The 18,010-nt window shown below is 38.5% G+C and overlaps 2 protein-coding genes across 3 annotated transcripts in view; one reads left to right on the top strand and one right to left on the bottom strand.

The window, feature by feature from the left end:
• Positions 1–18,010, top strand: part of LOC110955853 (aminopeptidase N-like) — a 55,384-nt gene that overhangs the window by 36,801 nt on the left and 573 nt on the right. The gene's annotated exons all lie outside the window — the stretch shown is intronic.
• The window catches only part of LOC110955854 (synaptic vesicle glycoprotein 2B-like), a 105,638-nt gene continuing 87,906 nt past the window's right edge, over positions 279–18,010 (bottom strand). For both annotated transcript variants that reach the window (XM_051952664.1, XM_022200995.2), the window contains exons 10-15: positions 17,535–17,610; positions 17,281–17,369; positions 11,756–11,889; positions 9,223–9,423; positions 8,966–9,125; positions 279–7,888 (exon numbers count right to left, since the gene is read on the bottom strand). In XM_051952664.1, the coding sequence (XP_051808624.1) occupies positions 7,705–7,888; positions 8,966–9,125; positions 9,223–9,423; positions 11,756–11,889; positions 17,281–17,369; positions 17,535–17,610 (844 nt within the window). In that variant the 3' untranslated portion in view covers positions 279–7,704. The remainder of the gene's footprint in view (positions 7,889–8,965; positions 9,126–9,222; positions 9,424–11,755; positions 11,890–17,280; positions 17,370–17,534; positions 17,611–18,010) is intronic.

The raw sequence follows: 18,010 nt of genomic DNA, 5'->3' as shown, positions 1-18,010 counted from the left end.
AGGTCAGTTTTTTTACACTGACAGATCTTTGCTTTGATTTACAAGATCCTAAAGCTGTTTGTGTGGAACTGACTGTATGAGTTCCTGTCTCTTTAAATGCAGACATGAAAACAGCAAACTTAAATTAACACATCTATTAGTTAAATGACATAAATGAAGTACTCGTCTTTTAATTCTTGAGTGGAGGTTGAACAGTTTCAGTTGGAGGGACCTACATGCACTGTGTCGCATGCAGAGAGCAGAATCCAGCCAGCGGTCAGTTATCGGTGTCAAGGTGCTGCCGTTTCTTTCTTTTATTGATTAAAAACAGACTCAGACCATTTCAAACTTTACACATTATGCTGAAAATACAGAGCCAAGAGAGAGAAAACATTAGACAAACATGCAGTCATTTACACAACCAGCTGCAGCATCAAACAGTACAAGGAAAACATCAGGGCTAATCCACCGTCCGTACAGTCGTTTTACTGCCGAGCCACAAAGAAGGGAAAAGAAAAGAAAAGCAGCGGCAGAAAGAACCGATTCAGTAGTCTCTGATTGTTTCACTGATTTACTTTCAAACATCTTATTTGAAAAGGGTTTCTCTGATTAACTGATTGTCAGAGCAGAGCTGGACAAAAGTTCTTCATTAGGCAAAAACAACTTGATTTAGGAGGTTTCTTTTGGTTTTCGGGCAGAGTTAAGTAAAGTTTCTGTCCAAATGCAGACTGAAATGCAAATTAAGTTCATCCTCTACCATTAAAGGGGAACTTCGGTTTTTTTCAACCTGGGGTCTGTTTTCATGTCATTTCATACATGTGAGTGATGGAGAAATGAATTTTCCACATAGCTCCAGTATTCAGCCAGGCAGCCAGCTTAGCAGCTCAGCTAGCAGCTCAGCTAGCGAAAAGTATGGGGCAATTACCCCCCCGCGTCAAAGTCCGCCCTAACGTGCTTTTTCCCCACACTGACCGGCTCAGATAGTCTCAATGAGTGTCCCACAACATACTAGAGATGAGAAGAGAACGAAAACCTCCACATTACTTGGCGATCGCTCTTTGTTCAGTTTATCGCTTGTTGTTCTAGCGTCCTGAGATTTGAGTACAGACCACAACAAAGAGCGATCGCCAAGTAATGTGGAGGTTTTCGTTCTCTTCTCATCTCTAGTATGTTGTGGGACACTCATTGAGACTATCTGAGCCGGTCAGTGTGGGGAAAAAAAGCACGTTAGGGCGGATTTTGACGCGGGGGGGGGCCAGCTGCACCATACTTTTCGTTAGCTGAGCTGCTAGCTGAGCTGCTAAGCTGCCTGCCTGGCTAAATACTGGAGCTATGTCGAAAATTCATTTCTCCATCACTCACATGTATGAAATTATATATGGAAACAGACCCCAGGTTGAAAAAAAACGAAGTTCCCCTTTAATGCTGACGTTAGAATTCATATTACCCACACAAATGATGTTTGTGTGTCTCTTGTGGGCGCTGAAGTCACAGTCTTCTTTTAATTTGCTTTCATCGCTATTATAGAATAATACTTTATTTATGTACAATGCAGACTAACTGTATTATAAGATCCACTGTAGTAATTAAGACTTGCAGGATTTCTGTTTTAACCCTCGTGTCGTCCGTTTTAAAGTTTGAAAATGTGGGAAAAAATTTAAAATTTTACAGTTAAACTTCTGATGTCCACATTTTCAACATTTTTGGGAAACTTTTGAACATTGCTTGGTGGAAAAAAAAAGAAATGTTAAAAATGTTTCTTTAAGAACATTCAGAAAAAAAGCGAAATTCGCTGGATTTTGGTTAATTTTTTTCTGAATGTTCTTAAAGAAAATAGAAAGTTTTGCTGATATAAATGTAATCACTTTAGTTATTTTTAGGATTTTTTGGGAAGATACTTATTTTAAAAAAAATATTTACAAGAATTTTCTTGCCAAATTTGGGGATTTTGTTAAAACTTTTAAGGGAAATTTGGGGAATTTTTTTTGCGGAATTTTTGGATTTTTTTCAGACAAAGAAACAATATTTTTTTGGTGCCTGTAAGTGAAGACAACTGGAGGGTTAAATCCCAGAAGGAAGCTGTGGTTTAGAATTTAATCCACTAGATGGTGCAATAATACAGAGATGTACACACATCATAGTGGTGATTTTAGGATTTATTTTTGGTGCCAGTTCAGGGCAACACTTTCAGGAGAACTGCTGAGACTGTTCACATGAAGCATTTATTGCTTGTGATTCATTTTAAAGGCTGATCTGTGACTCTATGATCACTAGTCAGACTGCTTGTTGTCTGAATCTGTTGTTTCTGTGACAGATGAGGTTGTTTATGGTGGATTTAGTGCAGCAGTTTTAACGTCTCTCAGTCAGTCAACTAGGAATGCACATTTTTAACTAGTTTCTTCACAGATGACAGCAAGGCTTTACAGTTTTTTTCATCTCAAATCATCTTTGTCTTTCTGCTCAACCATCTATAATTTGCCCAAAACTTCATTCATCATAAACTACAGATATTTAAAATGTTTTAACTTGATATATCAATGCTTTCAGAGATGCACAACCAGTCAACAGTTTGGACACACCTTCTCATTTGATGCTTTTTATTTATTTGTATTATTTTCTACATAGGGCTGCACAGTGGAGTAGTGGTTCACACTTTTGCCTTGCAGCAAGTAGATCTCCGGTTCAAATCCTGGCCTGGGATCTTTCTACATGGAGTTTGCATGTTCTCTCTGTGCATGCGTGGGTTTTCTCCGGGTACTCCGGCTTCCTCCCACAGTCCAATAACATGCTGAGGTTAATTAATAACTCTAAATTGTTCGTAGGTGTGAATGTGAGTGTGATTGTTTGTCTGTATATGTAGCCCTGTGACAGACTGGTGACCTGTCCAGGGTGTCCCCTGCCTTCAGCTGGGATAGGCTGCAGCACCCCCCATGACCCTAGTGAGGATAAAGCGGTGTATAGAGAATGGATGGATGGATTTCTACACAGTAGATTAGTACTGAAGATGAAGACTTCTTTGTTTACACCATAATTCCATGCGTTCTTTTGCAGTGTTGTGAAGTCTTCAGTATAAAAACACTGAATGAGAAGATGTGTCCAAACATTTGGCAGGCAGGATAAAAGTTTTTCTAAATTCCCAGTCGACCCAACTACAGAAAGTATTTTTGCTCTTTAAAGTTTGTGAATATGTTTTGGACTATTAAAGATAAAATACAATAATGTCAGAATCTGGGCAGCCTTTGTCTGGAAAACAAACAGAAATCTAAATAAAAATAACTTCAGCTAAACAACTAAAACCTCGCAAAGCCATGTTAAAATATTTTAGGTTTGCAGCATTAAAACAGTTTATTATAGTGCTGATGAGTGTTTCTAACTGACAAACTCCTGTTTTTTTATTTATGTCTTTAATAGATTCAGACTCAACAACATAAAAACTGTTTGAATCTAAAATCTGAACCAGCAGCTGATGGACTGAATGTTGTTTATTCACTATGAAGTCTATTATTTATTCTGTCGTTACAGTCTTCATTTCTACAATCACACGCTGCCCTGTCTGGTTTAATTCCTCTTTTAGTGGTTTATAATAACCGACACATGGAGGCTGATTAAAACTTTTAGGATTCTGTCAGGACTTCAACTCTGCAAAGTAAACAGACCTGAATCATTATTATTTTCATTTATTTTCACTCATCATGACAGCTCCCATCTTTGATTGTAATTTCTTTTGTTTATCATTTAAAAGTATTTTAAATATCAAGCTGAAAATTTAAAAATATCTTTATAAATATCTATATTTTAGGCCATAGAAGTTTGGGAAAACTAGAGATGGCTGAGCAGAAATGAGTCCAAAATGCGGCGTTAAATCACAAGTAAAACGCTCCATCAGCATGCTTTTATCAGGGCTGGGCTTGTTAACATGAAACTACGACAACTACAAGTATACGTATTTTAGGGATGAGACCTTGAATCGTTCTCTTGAAATTCTCAAGGAGTCAGAGAAAGTGAAAGCATTTCTTCTGAAAGGCTGCACAAATGTCAATATCAGATTTTTTCTCTCAAAAATTTAATTTGAAAGCATGATTTCTAGGAGACGGGCTGTTTAGGACTGATCCTCATTATAAATAAAATTATGTGTCAGTCTGTATAGTAGTTGCCCTGATAACATGCCCAGCCCTAGTTTTCATTTATTACACAGAGCTGTCACAATTATTTTCCAAAATCATTCAGCTCTAGTTGAAGCTGCTAAATGACTGAACTCCTAAATAAACAAACACGTCTGTCAAAGAAGCACAGCAGCAGAATGAACCTATAACCTCAATCATGTAAAATATCAAACAATGTTCCCTAAACTGGCAGGAAATCAAAATAGAAATCAAGAAAATTCCCAGTGTGACCTCTAGGGGGCTCCATACAATAATTAAACTGAGCGGTAAAATAAGAGGGGAAATAAAGCCGATTAAACAGGAAACGACGACATGATCACAGCCAGTAAAACCAACAGGAAAGTAAAAGAACACGTTTAGCATGTCGTCTTTCTGCACTGATGGACGAGGAGACAGAAGTCATGCAGGACACACGACGACACACGAGACAAACTTCAACGCACACAGAGAAGCTGCTTCAGGCCGAAGCTTCTGTTAGTCCGACGGTAAAAACGATCTCATGCCTTCAGGTGAACGAGGTCAGAACCCAAACATCTGCTGCCTTTTAAACGACGTCGTCAAAGTCCAACTGGAGTTAAAATCCACTTTTAACCCTCGTGTTGTTCTGCCGGTTTAAAGTTTGAAAATGTGGAAAACAACATAGATTTCCACAGCGACACTTCTGGTGTCCACGTTTGACATTTTCGGGAGATTTTTGAACATTTTTTGGTGGAAAAAAGAAATAATAAAATTATTTCTTTAAGAACATTCACAAAAAAAATCTACCAAAATCCAGCAAATTTCACTGGATTTTGGTTGATTTTTATGTGAATGTTCTTTAAAAAATTATCAGAAGTTTCTCTGACATATATGGAATCACTTTAGATATTTTTAGGATTTTTTTTGGAAGATTTTTACTCATTTTTTCAATGTTCTTGTCAAATTCAGGGGATTTTTTGAAAATAAAACTTTTAAGGAATAATTGGAATTTTCTTCCTGAAAGTTTTGCAAATTTTCAGAAATTTTTTTTGCTGAATTTTTTGATTTTTTTTCAGACAAGGAAACAATATTTTTTGGTGCCCGTAAATGAAGACAACAGGAGGGTTAAGCACAAAGTTAATCACTAATTAATCTGGAACAGAAGCAGAGCTGCAGCTAGATATTATTTTTAAGTTGTTTTCACAGTTATTCAACTAAACATGAACAAAAATAAAAATGTAACGTCCTGAAAATGTCGTTTATCAACATTTATATCAGGAAAAACACCTGTTTTTAAAGATGTTTTTGTAAATATTTACATAATGCTGAAGAAGTCATAAAATCTGATTTAAGCCACCAATCAATGAGCAAAAATAGTAAAATAAAACCGTGTATTCTCAGATTTTAGCATGTATTTATACAGTTTTCCTGAATTTTTTTTTTTCATTTTAAGCTGAATATCTTTAGGTTGTGGGCTCAAGAAGACATTTAAAGACGCGTGTAGCTGTGATGTTTAGTTTTTTAAGTTTAAAGACTAAAATAAATGTGAGAATTAAGATGAATTAATACAATACTTGTTAGTTGCAGCCCTGCTAATGTCACACAATCAGCACTCACTGAAAAAAGGAACAAATTATTATAAATTAACATTTTTAAGTTCAGAAAAAGCCTTTATCCTCTTTTAAAAACCAAAAACTACACACAGTATTTACAGTCTGATTCTAACCAAAAGAGAATTCTAATTTCAGTTCGACTTTAACTCCAGTTTCCTCCGTTTTTTCCCAATAATTAGAAGTACATCGTTGACTAACAGTTGATTGTAACGAGCAGATTAAACAGAGAGCTGAGCGTCTAAACCGTCGCACAGAATTTCACAACAGCAGCTGCACAAACATCTGGAATAAATTTAAACAACAGATCTGGAATTAAAAGCATCTAAATATGTGATTTAAAGGCGGCTGAAGCACATTAAACACATTAAATCCACTACAGTCAGCTGGTTAGCCAGTCTGGATGCTTTTGTTTTGATAGTTTAAGATTTTAATTTGTTTCTTTTAACAAACAGTTTCTCAGATATCAGGACAGTTTACGAGTTCTGTAACTGACTGGAGTCACTACAGTTTCCATGGTAACCAGAGGGCTATCTGCGGCGTTTATTCATCTCAAAACCAGGCGTGTGCACGAGACAGGAGATCAGAAAACCATCCTACCAACTCTTTAATTTGACTTTGGAGACTTTTTTGGCTGCTTTTTGATCAGTTATAGGAGATGTATCGATTGATTATTGCACTCATTAATGTTGTCTTTTATTATTATCTATCCGACATGGTGGCGCTCTGTCGACCTCCACAGATGGTTAAAGTTACCTACTTCAAGTTCAAGTCAAAGATTATAACTTTACACTCCAACGTGTAGTTTTTCTACAGACTAAATGACATTTATTGATGAATTAATGCAGAATCTGTCGTCATTAAAGAGTCAAAACCTGCTGATTTATACTCAGAGTTCACAAGAAGAGTGATGGAAACCAAGAATGGTATTTTATTGGAGTATTTCCATTTTTAGCTACTTCAAAACAGAAAAATGTTATCATTTTTACTCCACTACATTGATCCAATAACTAAAGTTTCTCTGCATGTTCAGGTAAATAACAAACTAATAAACTCTGACGTATTTTTGTTTTTAAGTCCCTATTAGATTCAAATGAAACTTTATTGGACATTTACGAACTATTCTGTAGTAAATATAATCATTTTTACTGCAGCATTTAAGAGGGAAACAGCATCATTAATTATAATGCATTAATTATTACTTTAGTTCCCTTAATTTGATGACAATACTTTAGTCCTCAACAGAGTATTTCTACTGTGTGATAATGATATTTTTACTCATGTAAGTACTTCTACTGCAGTTAGAGGGGTTAAAACTGTGACTAGTAAAAGCAGACTCATCGAGGGAACACGATGTCCGCTCTAAAGTCACAAACTTTATCCGTTAATATTCTGGAGCTGAAGCTGCTGCAGGATTTGAGGTTAAATAAACTCCTTATCTGTCCAGATGTGTCATCGTTGAGTTCAGCTTGTGTGCGACGGCGTAAACGACGCTCCGCTAACTGCGTTTTTAGGTAAAACTGCCACGAACTCCTGTGGATTTAAACCTCGATCGAGCCCCTTAATTGCTGGAACACTAGAGCGGGCGGTTATTTACGGAAACAGCTGGAAAGTCTACGAGGTGACGGGAAACATGTGGCCGGAGTCGGACGTCGTCACAGAACTACAGGGAGCAGGTAGATGTGAGATGGAAGCCTCCGGAACAGCAGCGGTGCTCAGTCGCTTCTTTAAACGGTTAGTAGGTCCAGTGTGTCCGTGGATTCATGGCTGCAGTAAACACCAACCCCCCGTCCTCCCCGGTCCGTCCTCCCCCCTCTTCCCCTGTACAAAATGAAGACTGGAGCTCGGCGTTGGACATTAACAGCTGGTTCCTCCTCGGAGTGCAGAGTGAAGTCAGAGTCGGTTCAGCAGCTTCCAACGTGAAGCAGAAATGTTTCCTCACCCTCCCTCCCTCCCTCCCCCCAGAACTCACCCCGCCTCACCCCGCCGCCGCCTCACTGCAGGATCTTCTGTCGCGTGTCGGGCAGTTTGAGGGCCACCAGACCGCCGCAGACCAGAGCGGTGAAGGACAGCAGGATGGGGACGGCCTTGGTGACGCCCACGAAGCCGGCGAAGATGGAGCTGCCGAGGACGGCGGCCAGTTTACAGAGAGCGTTGAGCACGCCGAAGGCCGTCGCCCTGGGAGACGAGAAGCAACAAACTGAAACTGACAGTGGGACTTTTATTTTGAAGATTTATCAATGCTCATGGCTAAACTTCCTCTACGTCTTATTTACTGCTGCTGGCAATTATTTCTAAGTTATTTTCGCAATTATTCAACTAAACATGAATAGAAAAGGCCCTGAAAATGTAAGTTATCAACGTTTATATCAGGAAAAACACTTAGTTTTAAAAGACGTTTTTGTAAATATTCACATAATGAAGAAACCATAAAATGTGACTTCACCACCAAACAGTAACATTTTCCTTCAGGACAGTTCAAATGGGTTTTTATTACAACTTATATTTTTGAACGATATTTAGCATAAAAAGTTAAATTGTTCACAATTATGTCTGTTTTCTGACTTTATTCTTACTTTTACACTAGTCAAATTAATCGACAGAGAAATTAGGAACATTATTTATTTCTTTATATATAAATACACAGAAAGCAAGAAAAAGAATATATATAAGATATCTAGCTTCCAATTTGACTCCTTTTTTGTACAATAATCTTATGTACAGAAAATGCGTAACTTAAATTTTTCAAATCATTTTGTGTACTATTATCATTATTAGGTTTATATTTCATATAAATATTTACACACAAACCACATCTTAAACCACACCTCTAAAAAATATCAAAATAAATAATCAATAACTTGAAAACACAAAGAAGAGGCTTTAGTTTTAAATTCATGCTATTTATGTAGATTGTTAAAAAGTTCCTGTTTTTTGTGTCACTCTGTATTTCAGTCATTAATGTTGACTTATTTTGAGAGAACGTGTCAAATATTAGTTAGCTTTGCCTTCGAATATCTCTGATTTGTATTTCTTTTTGTGATTCCAGCCATTGATTTACCACACTGTCATGAAAAAGAGCTAAAAATGTTAAGTTCCTCTGTGATGAACTGTCTTTTAAGCACCAGTGAAGCTTTTAAACTTCAGTCTGACTGAAGGAGCCGTTGTCCAGCAGCAGTTAATAAAACACTGTGATCGATAGTGTAACGGGACGTGTTCCTGCGTCGTCCTACAACAATAAAACCAGCCTGGTACCTCTTTGAAGCGGGGTAGAGCTCCACCGTCACCACCTCGATGCCGTTCCACGCCGCCACGCTAACGCCACAGAACAGACACTGCAGGGCGATGATCGCTGATTGGCTGAAGCTCAGGAACAGGAAGAAGGTGCAGCCGGCTGAGGTGAGCATGGAGCCGCCTGAGGAGGAGATCAGAGAGTGAAGATCTGAACCCCACAGAAGACTTGAAGTAGTACAGAGTGACATGAATAACAGCTGAGGGTCTCCAGGAGTCACCTATGATCTTCACTCTGCCGATCTTCTCCATGAAGAGCGCTGAGATGATGTTTCCCGGCAGCACCGCCAGGCTGCCCAGGAAACTGACCAGGTAGATGAGCACGTCGTTCTCCTCCACGGTGTCCAGGTGGCAGCCGCGTTTGTTATGCTCAAAGGTGACGTTGTCCATCCTACAATCGATGAACTTCTGCTTCCACAGGTCTGCAGACGGCAGGAGACACGAGGGGAAGCTTCAGAAGGCCACGGTGGACATTTTACTGTTTACAGTCTATGGAAGTGACAGATTATCATCCGCTCAAACAGAGGTGATGCGGCTTTCTGTTTGTGGAACTGGAAAATGAGGATGTGCAGGATTAGCTGTGGTTTGTGGTCTGTTATAAATGCTAAAATATAAATGCAGTAATGTATGTAAGAAGGTTCAAACACAGCTGGTGCTAAAAAGCTCATAGAAATGTGTTTGAATGCATAATGCAGATGTTAAAAATGTTTAAAATGCTTGAAAATAGTTGTTTATGTCAATGTTGTATTTGTGTAATTAAAGCTGAATTTGCACAATCTGGAGATATTCTTAAATCCGTTGGTCTGAGATCGATTGCTTTTGTCCGAAGGAATCACAGTTTTTCCTGATTAAAGCCTTTGCTAAAGAAACTTAAACCAAATCATTGTTGAGAGGATTTCTCTCAGTTTGTCATGGATATAACATTACCAACTAAAGACCTAAACAATACTATCTTCACTAGTCTGCATCACAAATACTAACTGGTTAAACTACTATTTATTCATGTATAACACCAGTGAAGTGTGGCGTTTAAACACAGCTGGCTTAAAATAATATACCAGCATTTGAAGGAAAGATCATTAGTACTGTCTGTTTGCTGCCAGGTGGTATTTACAACTTTTCATTTAAAAAAAAAACAAAATATGGATCACTTTTGTCCATTAGTGGCAGTGGAACACTTAAAAAACAACAGGATTCTTGTATTTTATATACTATTAGATTTTTGTTGAGAATGTCACTTTTTAGTTTTACTGTATATCCAGCTTCAAAATAAAAGTAGAAGTTTTGTTGAAACCTCTACACCAGAGATGTTCAGGATGTTGAATCTGACTGGAAAGTTTACAAAATAGTTTTTTTTTTAACGTCCGTATACCGGTTAAAGTAGCTTAAATGCCATTATTTAGACAAATGTTGAGACTGTCTTGTAGTAAAACTCTTCTGTAGCTGTTTATCTTTTGTATCTTTGCTTTAGAGCTGTAACAGTTGGATTAGTAGTTAAGTACTATATCAGGGGTCACCAACTATATTTGCCAGAGGGCCAGAATTTTACCGGACAGTCACTTTGGGGGCCGGACCCTCAAACAAAAATTAAATAAAAATCGAATTTTGGCATAACATTATTATTTGATGTTTATTTTTTATATTTTTTCCATTTCATTACAAAACTGAAGGCATTTTTAGCCTTTATGAGTCAGTGCTCCTATCACCTGTACCACAGTCAACCACTAGGAGTGATAGAGATATTTTGCCTCATCTCAAGTCAACTTTATTCACAGAGCACTTGAAAAAGAAACACCGCAGAAGTGACAGGAAAAGGCCTCTTAACACGGGTAAAATGGCACTCTCTAAGGCCACGAAACGAAAAGTTGATGTGGAAAACAGATCCTTTAATAATGACTGGACTGACTGCTTTAATAGTGTGGACCACATGATATTTTCTCTTTGATCCTCACAATTTTGGAATCCAGTCGCGGGCCGGATTGGACGGTTCGGCGGGCCGGATTCGGCCCGCGGGCCGCCAGTTGATCATCACTGTACTATATCAATTAGTTTCATTATTCCTTAATTCCCAACTACTTCTGATAATCAGTCCATGCTTTTGAGTAATTCTTTGACAAAAAAAGAAGTCAACATTATCTGATTCCAGCTTCCAAATTTGTGAATTTACTTTGGAATGGAATTCAACAACTAGCAGAGAACAGAAACCGAAAATCAAACAAATACAGACAATGTAGACACCTGATTTTGTCTTATTCTGTATTCAAAGTAGAGATTCATCAATAAGTCAACTGTAAATTAATCGCCAACTATTCTGATAATCGAATTATTGGTTTTAGTCATGTTGTAGGGAAAAAAGTAAATTCTCTCATTTGAGCTGGTTAAATTTGCATATTTTCTTTCCTCCTTGATGAACTGAAAATCTTTGCGTTGTGGAGGAAGCCATTCGCCATCTTGGTCTTTGGGAAACATTGACCAACATTTTCCATCATTTTCTGACATTTTAAAGACCAAACAACTAATCAAATAATTGAGAAACTAATCAACTAAATAACTGACAATGACTATTAAAGCAGTTCTGGTTTCTAAGAATGACGGTTGACTTTAAGGACTTTAAAGACCAGTGAGATGTAGAAGGAGCCGGTTTTTGTGACGTCCCAGCGGATAGTCGTTCCACTAAATTAAACCTTTGATGAAACGTCGGACCTCTTTTGTTGTCTGTCGTATCGGAGCTGCTTCTCCTCCAGCTGAACCTACCTGTGTCGTCGAAGATGGTGGATCGGATGGTGCAGTTCTCAAACACTGTGTCTGTGGACTTGATGTCCTTAAAGTGACAGTCTTCAAACAGAGAGTCCTCAAACTTCACTGACTTCATCTCTATACTGACGAACCTATGAGGATGGGATGGACACACACCGACAAATAGAAGGCCTTTCTCAATGCACAGCTCCGGGTTCTTGGGAGTCGAAACCACGAACGCAACCTGAACGCGAATCTTCTAGAAGAAAATAATCTGAACTCAGAGGTTCTCTACACAGCTGGAACCAAATGAAGTCAGCTCGTCTATCTGAGGCTGAATCCCAAACCGCCCCCTACATACTATCCCTACACACTATCCCTCCGTTTGCGCGTTCCCGCGGAGGGTCCTCCATATTAAGGGCCGTCCCAAACCACGTAGTGCGGAGGGGGAGTGGACTGTTCAGCCCTTAAATAGCGAGTCTGCATCGATGCTCACTCTCGACAACTTTTTCAGGAAGTGCAACGTCGAAATGGAGGAGGAAACAACATATCGATGTAAGTTCCACATGCGTCCATTATTTCTCCCACGCCTTTTTCACACTGACAGAACATCTTGAGACAACTTGACAGCAGAAGTGTCAGATTTCATCTCTTCCAGGAATAATTACATAATAAATCTACACTTTACTGACATCGGAGTCAGCTGGAAGTGATCAAACGTCAGCTGAGATAAAACTAATCTGTTCAGACATGATCTGGGGCCTTGTTGATCTTGACCCAGGACTCGGGTTGGGGCTTTTTAGTCTTGACCTGTGATCTGTTGGTCTTTACTTTGGGTTGAGTTGCAACTTATTAGTCTTGACTAACAAGTTGGTCTTAACTTAGGACATGGCTTTGTGCTTGTTGGCCTAGATTTGGGACTTTGAAACTTGCTAGTCATGACTTGGGACTTGTTGGTCTTGTCATGAGTTACAACTTGACTTCAACCCACCTGGGTGTTGACTATTCCTTGTTAACTAGCAGTAGAGAACCACAGAAAATCAAACAAATTCTAGGTAGAGATTTATCAACAAGTTGTTCAACTCGTAACTATTTCGATAAATCGAATTTTTGGTTTTAGTAATATTTACCTGAAAAAAAAGTTTAAATTCTCTCATTTGAGCTCATAAATTTGCATATTTTGTGGTTTCTTTCCTCCTTTATGACAGTAAACTTAATATCTTTGGGTGGCGGACAAAACTAGTCGTCATTTTGGCCGTTGGGAAACAGTTACCAATATTTTAGCACCATTTTCCTGACATTTTAAAGACCAAACAACTGATTGATTCATTGAGAAACTAAACACTTGATTACCTGATAACATGATTTAGCATTTTTCCAACTCTCAGTAATTTTTCAACCCATTCCCGACACATGAAATTAAAAAAATTCTACTTTATAGTCATGAGCATTACAAATAGTCTATCAACAAGTAAAGATCAAAGTTTAAAGTTCTCTTTTTATCAAACATAAATAAACAGATTGAAGCTAGTTAAGTTTTGAGCTGATGATTCTGTTCTTCTAAATTTTGACACCAACACTTTCAATTTTTTCCATCAAATACAGGTCATCGGACTCCTGGATTATGACTTTGGAAACATTAATATATCAATTAATGCCAAAACTCGACTGTTCTGAAGCCTTAATCAGAGAAATGTTTATTCTTCTCGGGCTGCGACTGACGACGTTCAATAAATCCACCAGAACCCGGAGTTGAGAGCAGGAAGCAGATTGAGAAAGGCTCAAAGAAAACATGGCGTCTACTTCTATCGCTGTAGCAGCACAGAATCTCAGAGGACAGAATGGGCTGAAGGTGGAAAATCCAAAATGGCCTCCAGTGAGGATACTGATGAGGAAACGAGCGTCGCTTACTAACAACAACATCCTCAGCTGTGTTATGATCGCTCTGTTCATGTTGGAGTGATGGCTGAAGCCCATTCTGTCTGGTTTATTCTGCAGAGAGCGTAGAAGTTCCGTCATATACAGTAGTGGATCATACTGTATATCTGCCCCGACCACCTGAAGATACACCCCCTCATTTTAGACGCAACTATTAAGAAGCCTGGGATTCTAAATGTAGAGCGGAAACAACAAATTTAACCATCACTGGTGCCGTAAACTCAACGTCCTTGTATGTTCATTTAGATTTATCCATAAAAACTTGGAGGAAACAGCTCTTGAGTTTCCTGCTGTGGCTAATATAAACATACAAATGGGTTAATCCATTATTTTTAGCGTTTTTACAGCTTTCAACAGATCCAACCGAACAGAGACCCCTAGATCTAACTTACACACGTGGACAAAATTGTTGGTACCCCTCAGTTAAAGAAGGAAAAACCCACAATTCTCACTGAAATCACTTGAAACTCACAAAAGTAACAATAAATAAAAATTTATTGAAAATTAAATAATCAAAATCAGCCATCACTTTTGAATTGTTGATTAACACAATTATTTAAAAAAACAAACTAATGAAACAGGCCTGGACAAAAATGATGGTACCCATAACTTAATATTTTGTTGCACAACCTTTTGAGGCAATCACTGCAATTAAACGATTTCTGTATTTGTCAATGAGCGTTCTGCAGCTGTCAACAGGTATTTTGGCCCACTCCTCATGAGCAAACAGCTCCAGTTGTCTCAGGTTTGATGGGTGTCTTCTCCAAATGGCATGTTTCAGCTCCTTCCACATATGTTCAATGGGATTCAGATCTGGGCTCATAGAAGGCCACTTTAGAATAGTCCAACGCTTTTCTCTCAGCCATTCTTGGGTGTTTTTGGCTGTGTGTTTTGGATCGTTGTCCTGTTGGAAGACCCATGACCTGCGACTGAGACCAAGCTTTCTGACACTAGGCAGCACATTTCTCTCCAGAATGCCTTGATAGTCTTCAGATTTCATCGTACCTTGCACACTTTCAAGACACCCTGTGCCAGATGCAGCAAAGCAGCCCCAAAACATTACTGAGCCTCCTCCATGTTTCACCGTAGGGACAGTGTTCTTTTCTTCGTATGCTTGGTTTTTGAGTCTATGAACATAGAGTTGATGTGCCTTACCAAAAAGCTCCAGTTTGGTCTCATCTGTCCAAAGGACATTCTCCCAGAAGCTTTGTGGCTTGTCAACATGCATTTTTGCAAATTCCAGTCTCGCTTTTTTATGAGTTTTTTTCAGCAGTGGTGTCCTCCTTGGTCGTCTCCCATGAAGTCCACTTTGGCTCAAACAACGACGAATGGTGCGATCTGACACTGATGTACCTTGGCCTTGGAGTTCACCTTTAATTTCTTTGGAGGTTGCTCTGGGCTCTTTGGATACAATTCCAACAATCCGTCTCTTCAATTTGTCATCAATTTTCCTCTTGCGGCCACGTCCAGGGAGGTTGGCTACTGTCCCGTGGGTCTTGAACTTCTGAATAATATGAGCCACTGTTGTCACAGGAACTTCAAGCTGTTTAGAGATGGTCTTATAGCCTTTACCTTTAAGATGTTTGTCTATTATTTTTTTTCGGATGTCCTGGGACAATTCTCTCCTTCGCTTTCTGTTGTCCATGTTCAGTGTGGTACACACCTTTTCACCAAACAGCAGGGTGACTACTTGTCTCCCTTTAAATAGGCAGACTGACTGATTATGAGTTTGGAAACACCTGTGATGTCAATTAAATGACACACCTGAGTTAATCATGTCACTCTGGTCAAATAGTTTTCAATCTTTTATAGAGGTACCATCATTTTTGTCCAGGCCTGTTTCATTAGTTTGTTTTTTTAAATAATTATGTTAATCAACAATTCAAAAGTAATGGCTGTTTTTGATTATTTAATTTTCAATAAATTTTTATTTATTGTTACTTTTGTGAGTTTCAAGTGATTTCAGTGAGAATTGTGGGTTTTTCCTTCTTTAACTGAGGGGTACCAACAATTTTGTCCACGTGTGTATGTAATATTTACTGAACATTTATTCAGAGTTGTATCCAAACTAATTGACACCATGTCAAGGAAATTATCAGTAGTTTGTATATAGTGGGCCAGATAATTGAAAAGTAATCAAATAAATCATCATACAAGCATCAAATGTAAAAAGTCAAAATAGTAGCCACTTTTCAAGATGGCGGAAATTGGCGTCATATTTCTGCATTTTTTTCAAATATCCTTTATCTATCTATATATTTTTTCATTCTATAGTCATTTTATTATTTCTCTTTTTGTTGTTTCTAGAGCGACACCAACAGCCAAAACCAAATTCCTTCCATGCTGCATTCGTACTGAGCCCATTAAAGCTGATTCTGATTTTAACTCCAGTTTTCTGGATATTAATGTTGTCACATACATTTTTGGCACCTTAGAATTGGATTCTGGCAACAAAAAGCATCAACAAACCTTCTAAATAAAGTAAAATGTCATTAATTAAAACTGGTAATGGAATGAATTAATCGAAGTCTGTATTAATGAGAGCTATTTTAAGCTTATTGTTGCAGTTGGTACCGTATGGACTCTTAGAATTAGCTGGTACTTGAATTGTTAGTGTCTTGATTTAGGTAAAGTATGTGTGAACTATATTATTATGCTGTAATTTTATGGGTCCAGCACACTTGAGATCAAACTGAGCAGCATGTGGCCCCTGAACTAAAATGATTTTGACCCCCCTGATGTTGAGGTAACCTGCTGATTTTCTAGGATTCACAGTGACAAAATGAGGGAGTGTATCTTCACTAACGTGGACAGTAAACCTCTGGTAAATGCATGTATAAAGACTAAACCCGTACTACTTTTAGTACCCAGAACCAGTGATGAAATAAAAGCATGAAGCCTCATAAACCTCTCAGGGTTTATTATCTTCAGCAGCAGAGTGATCACCTGCACACGTTCAGGGCAGAACACACAACTGAGAATGAAATGATGATAAAACTGATGCTTGTGTTAACAGTAAGCCTGAACAGTAGGGCTGGCCTGAATAGTGGTTTCTGGCCTCTGAATATTCGGGCCCTATTAAAGACGAATATCCTAATATTCGTTCCGCCCCGTAACGTCCGACAGGGGTGGGGGGTGGGGCGGAGGCTTGTGGCGGAGACGGCCCAAATATTCGGATCCGTTCGTCTGGTCTCCCGGGTCCAAATTTTGCCTCCGTTTTTTCTTCAGTTAAACTGAAGAATTCTCAAACAGCGGAGGTCTTCAGCATCTTGTCTTGTGTTTATGCAACGAAGTGAAGCGAATATTCGGATACCAAAATTAATATCCGGATACCGCCGTAGCGAACGAATATTCGGATATTCGGGTCCAGCCCTACTGAACAGCATCACAAAGAAACAAACATTTCATCTCTCACTTCACTAACTCTATAATTATTGTAAGAAATGAAGAAAAATACAAGTTCTGACTGTGATTTTGAGAACAACGTGAACATCTGGATTCTAATAGAGGAAAAAAAAAAGCACAAAATCTTCCTCTGATTCGGTCTTTAATTTGCTGCTAAGCACATGTTTGATAGAACTAAGTGATACTAGAGCTGCACTCACGTGTCCCGGATGTATTTTCCTTCTTTATGGATCTGGTTCTCCAAAGAGAAGTTGAAATGGAAGTTCTCCACTCGTTCTCCGTGGAACACCTGAATAGAAAACAACTTGAATCTGAAGTGTAGCTGCTTTATTTACAGCTTTTACACAGTTTAGGCTGTAAGTAGCTGGATGTTCCACATGATGGAGCTACATGCTACATGCTAACCGTCCATGTTTTAGTTCTTCATATGACGGACATGATTTCAGTTTCTTACCTTCACCTTGGACTCGTACTCTTCGTACTGCAGGTGTTTGATCATGTCGGGGAACCAAACCGACAGACCATAATAACTGTGGCGATAGGAGAGAGACTTCATTACTTAAAGGTCACCAGTTGGTTAAACTACAGTTTCTTCATCGCTTTGACGTTTAAAGGCTGTTCGTGAACCAATAGTTTGAGACGCCGGCTGATATGTTGAGACGTTTTCCTCATAACTGTTGGTTTGTTTAATGAATTTACACAGAAACCAACCAGCTGATGTGATTATTTAACAGAAAATTGATGGAAAACATTTCAATAAGTGACTAATAAGCAGTTGATCATTGATTTTTAATTAAAATAGACAAAGACTCACTGCTAGCTGCTTCTGCTGGATTTTGTCACCGAACTGAAAGACAGATTTTATTTCTAATTCCTGACTAGTTTGTGTTGAATGAAACGAGGCAGACAGGAAGTGACATCAGAGTAACC

This window comes from Acanthochromis polyacanthus, chromosome 8, assembly GCF_021347895.1.
Source record: "Acanthochromis polyacanthus isolate Apoly-LR-REF ecotype Palm Island chromosome 8, KAUST_Apoly_ChrSc, whole genome shotgun sequence".
Lineage (NCBI taxonomy): Eukaryota > Metazoa > Chordata > Actinopteri > Pomacentridae > Acanthochromis > Acanthochromis polyacanthus.
Note: the sequence above shows the minus strand (reverse complement) of the source record. Positions and strands in the feature narration are given on the sequence as shown.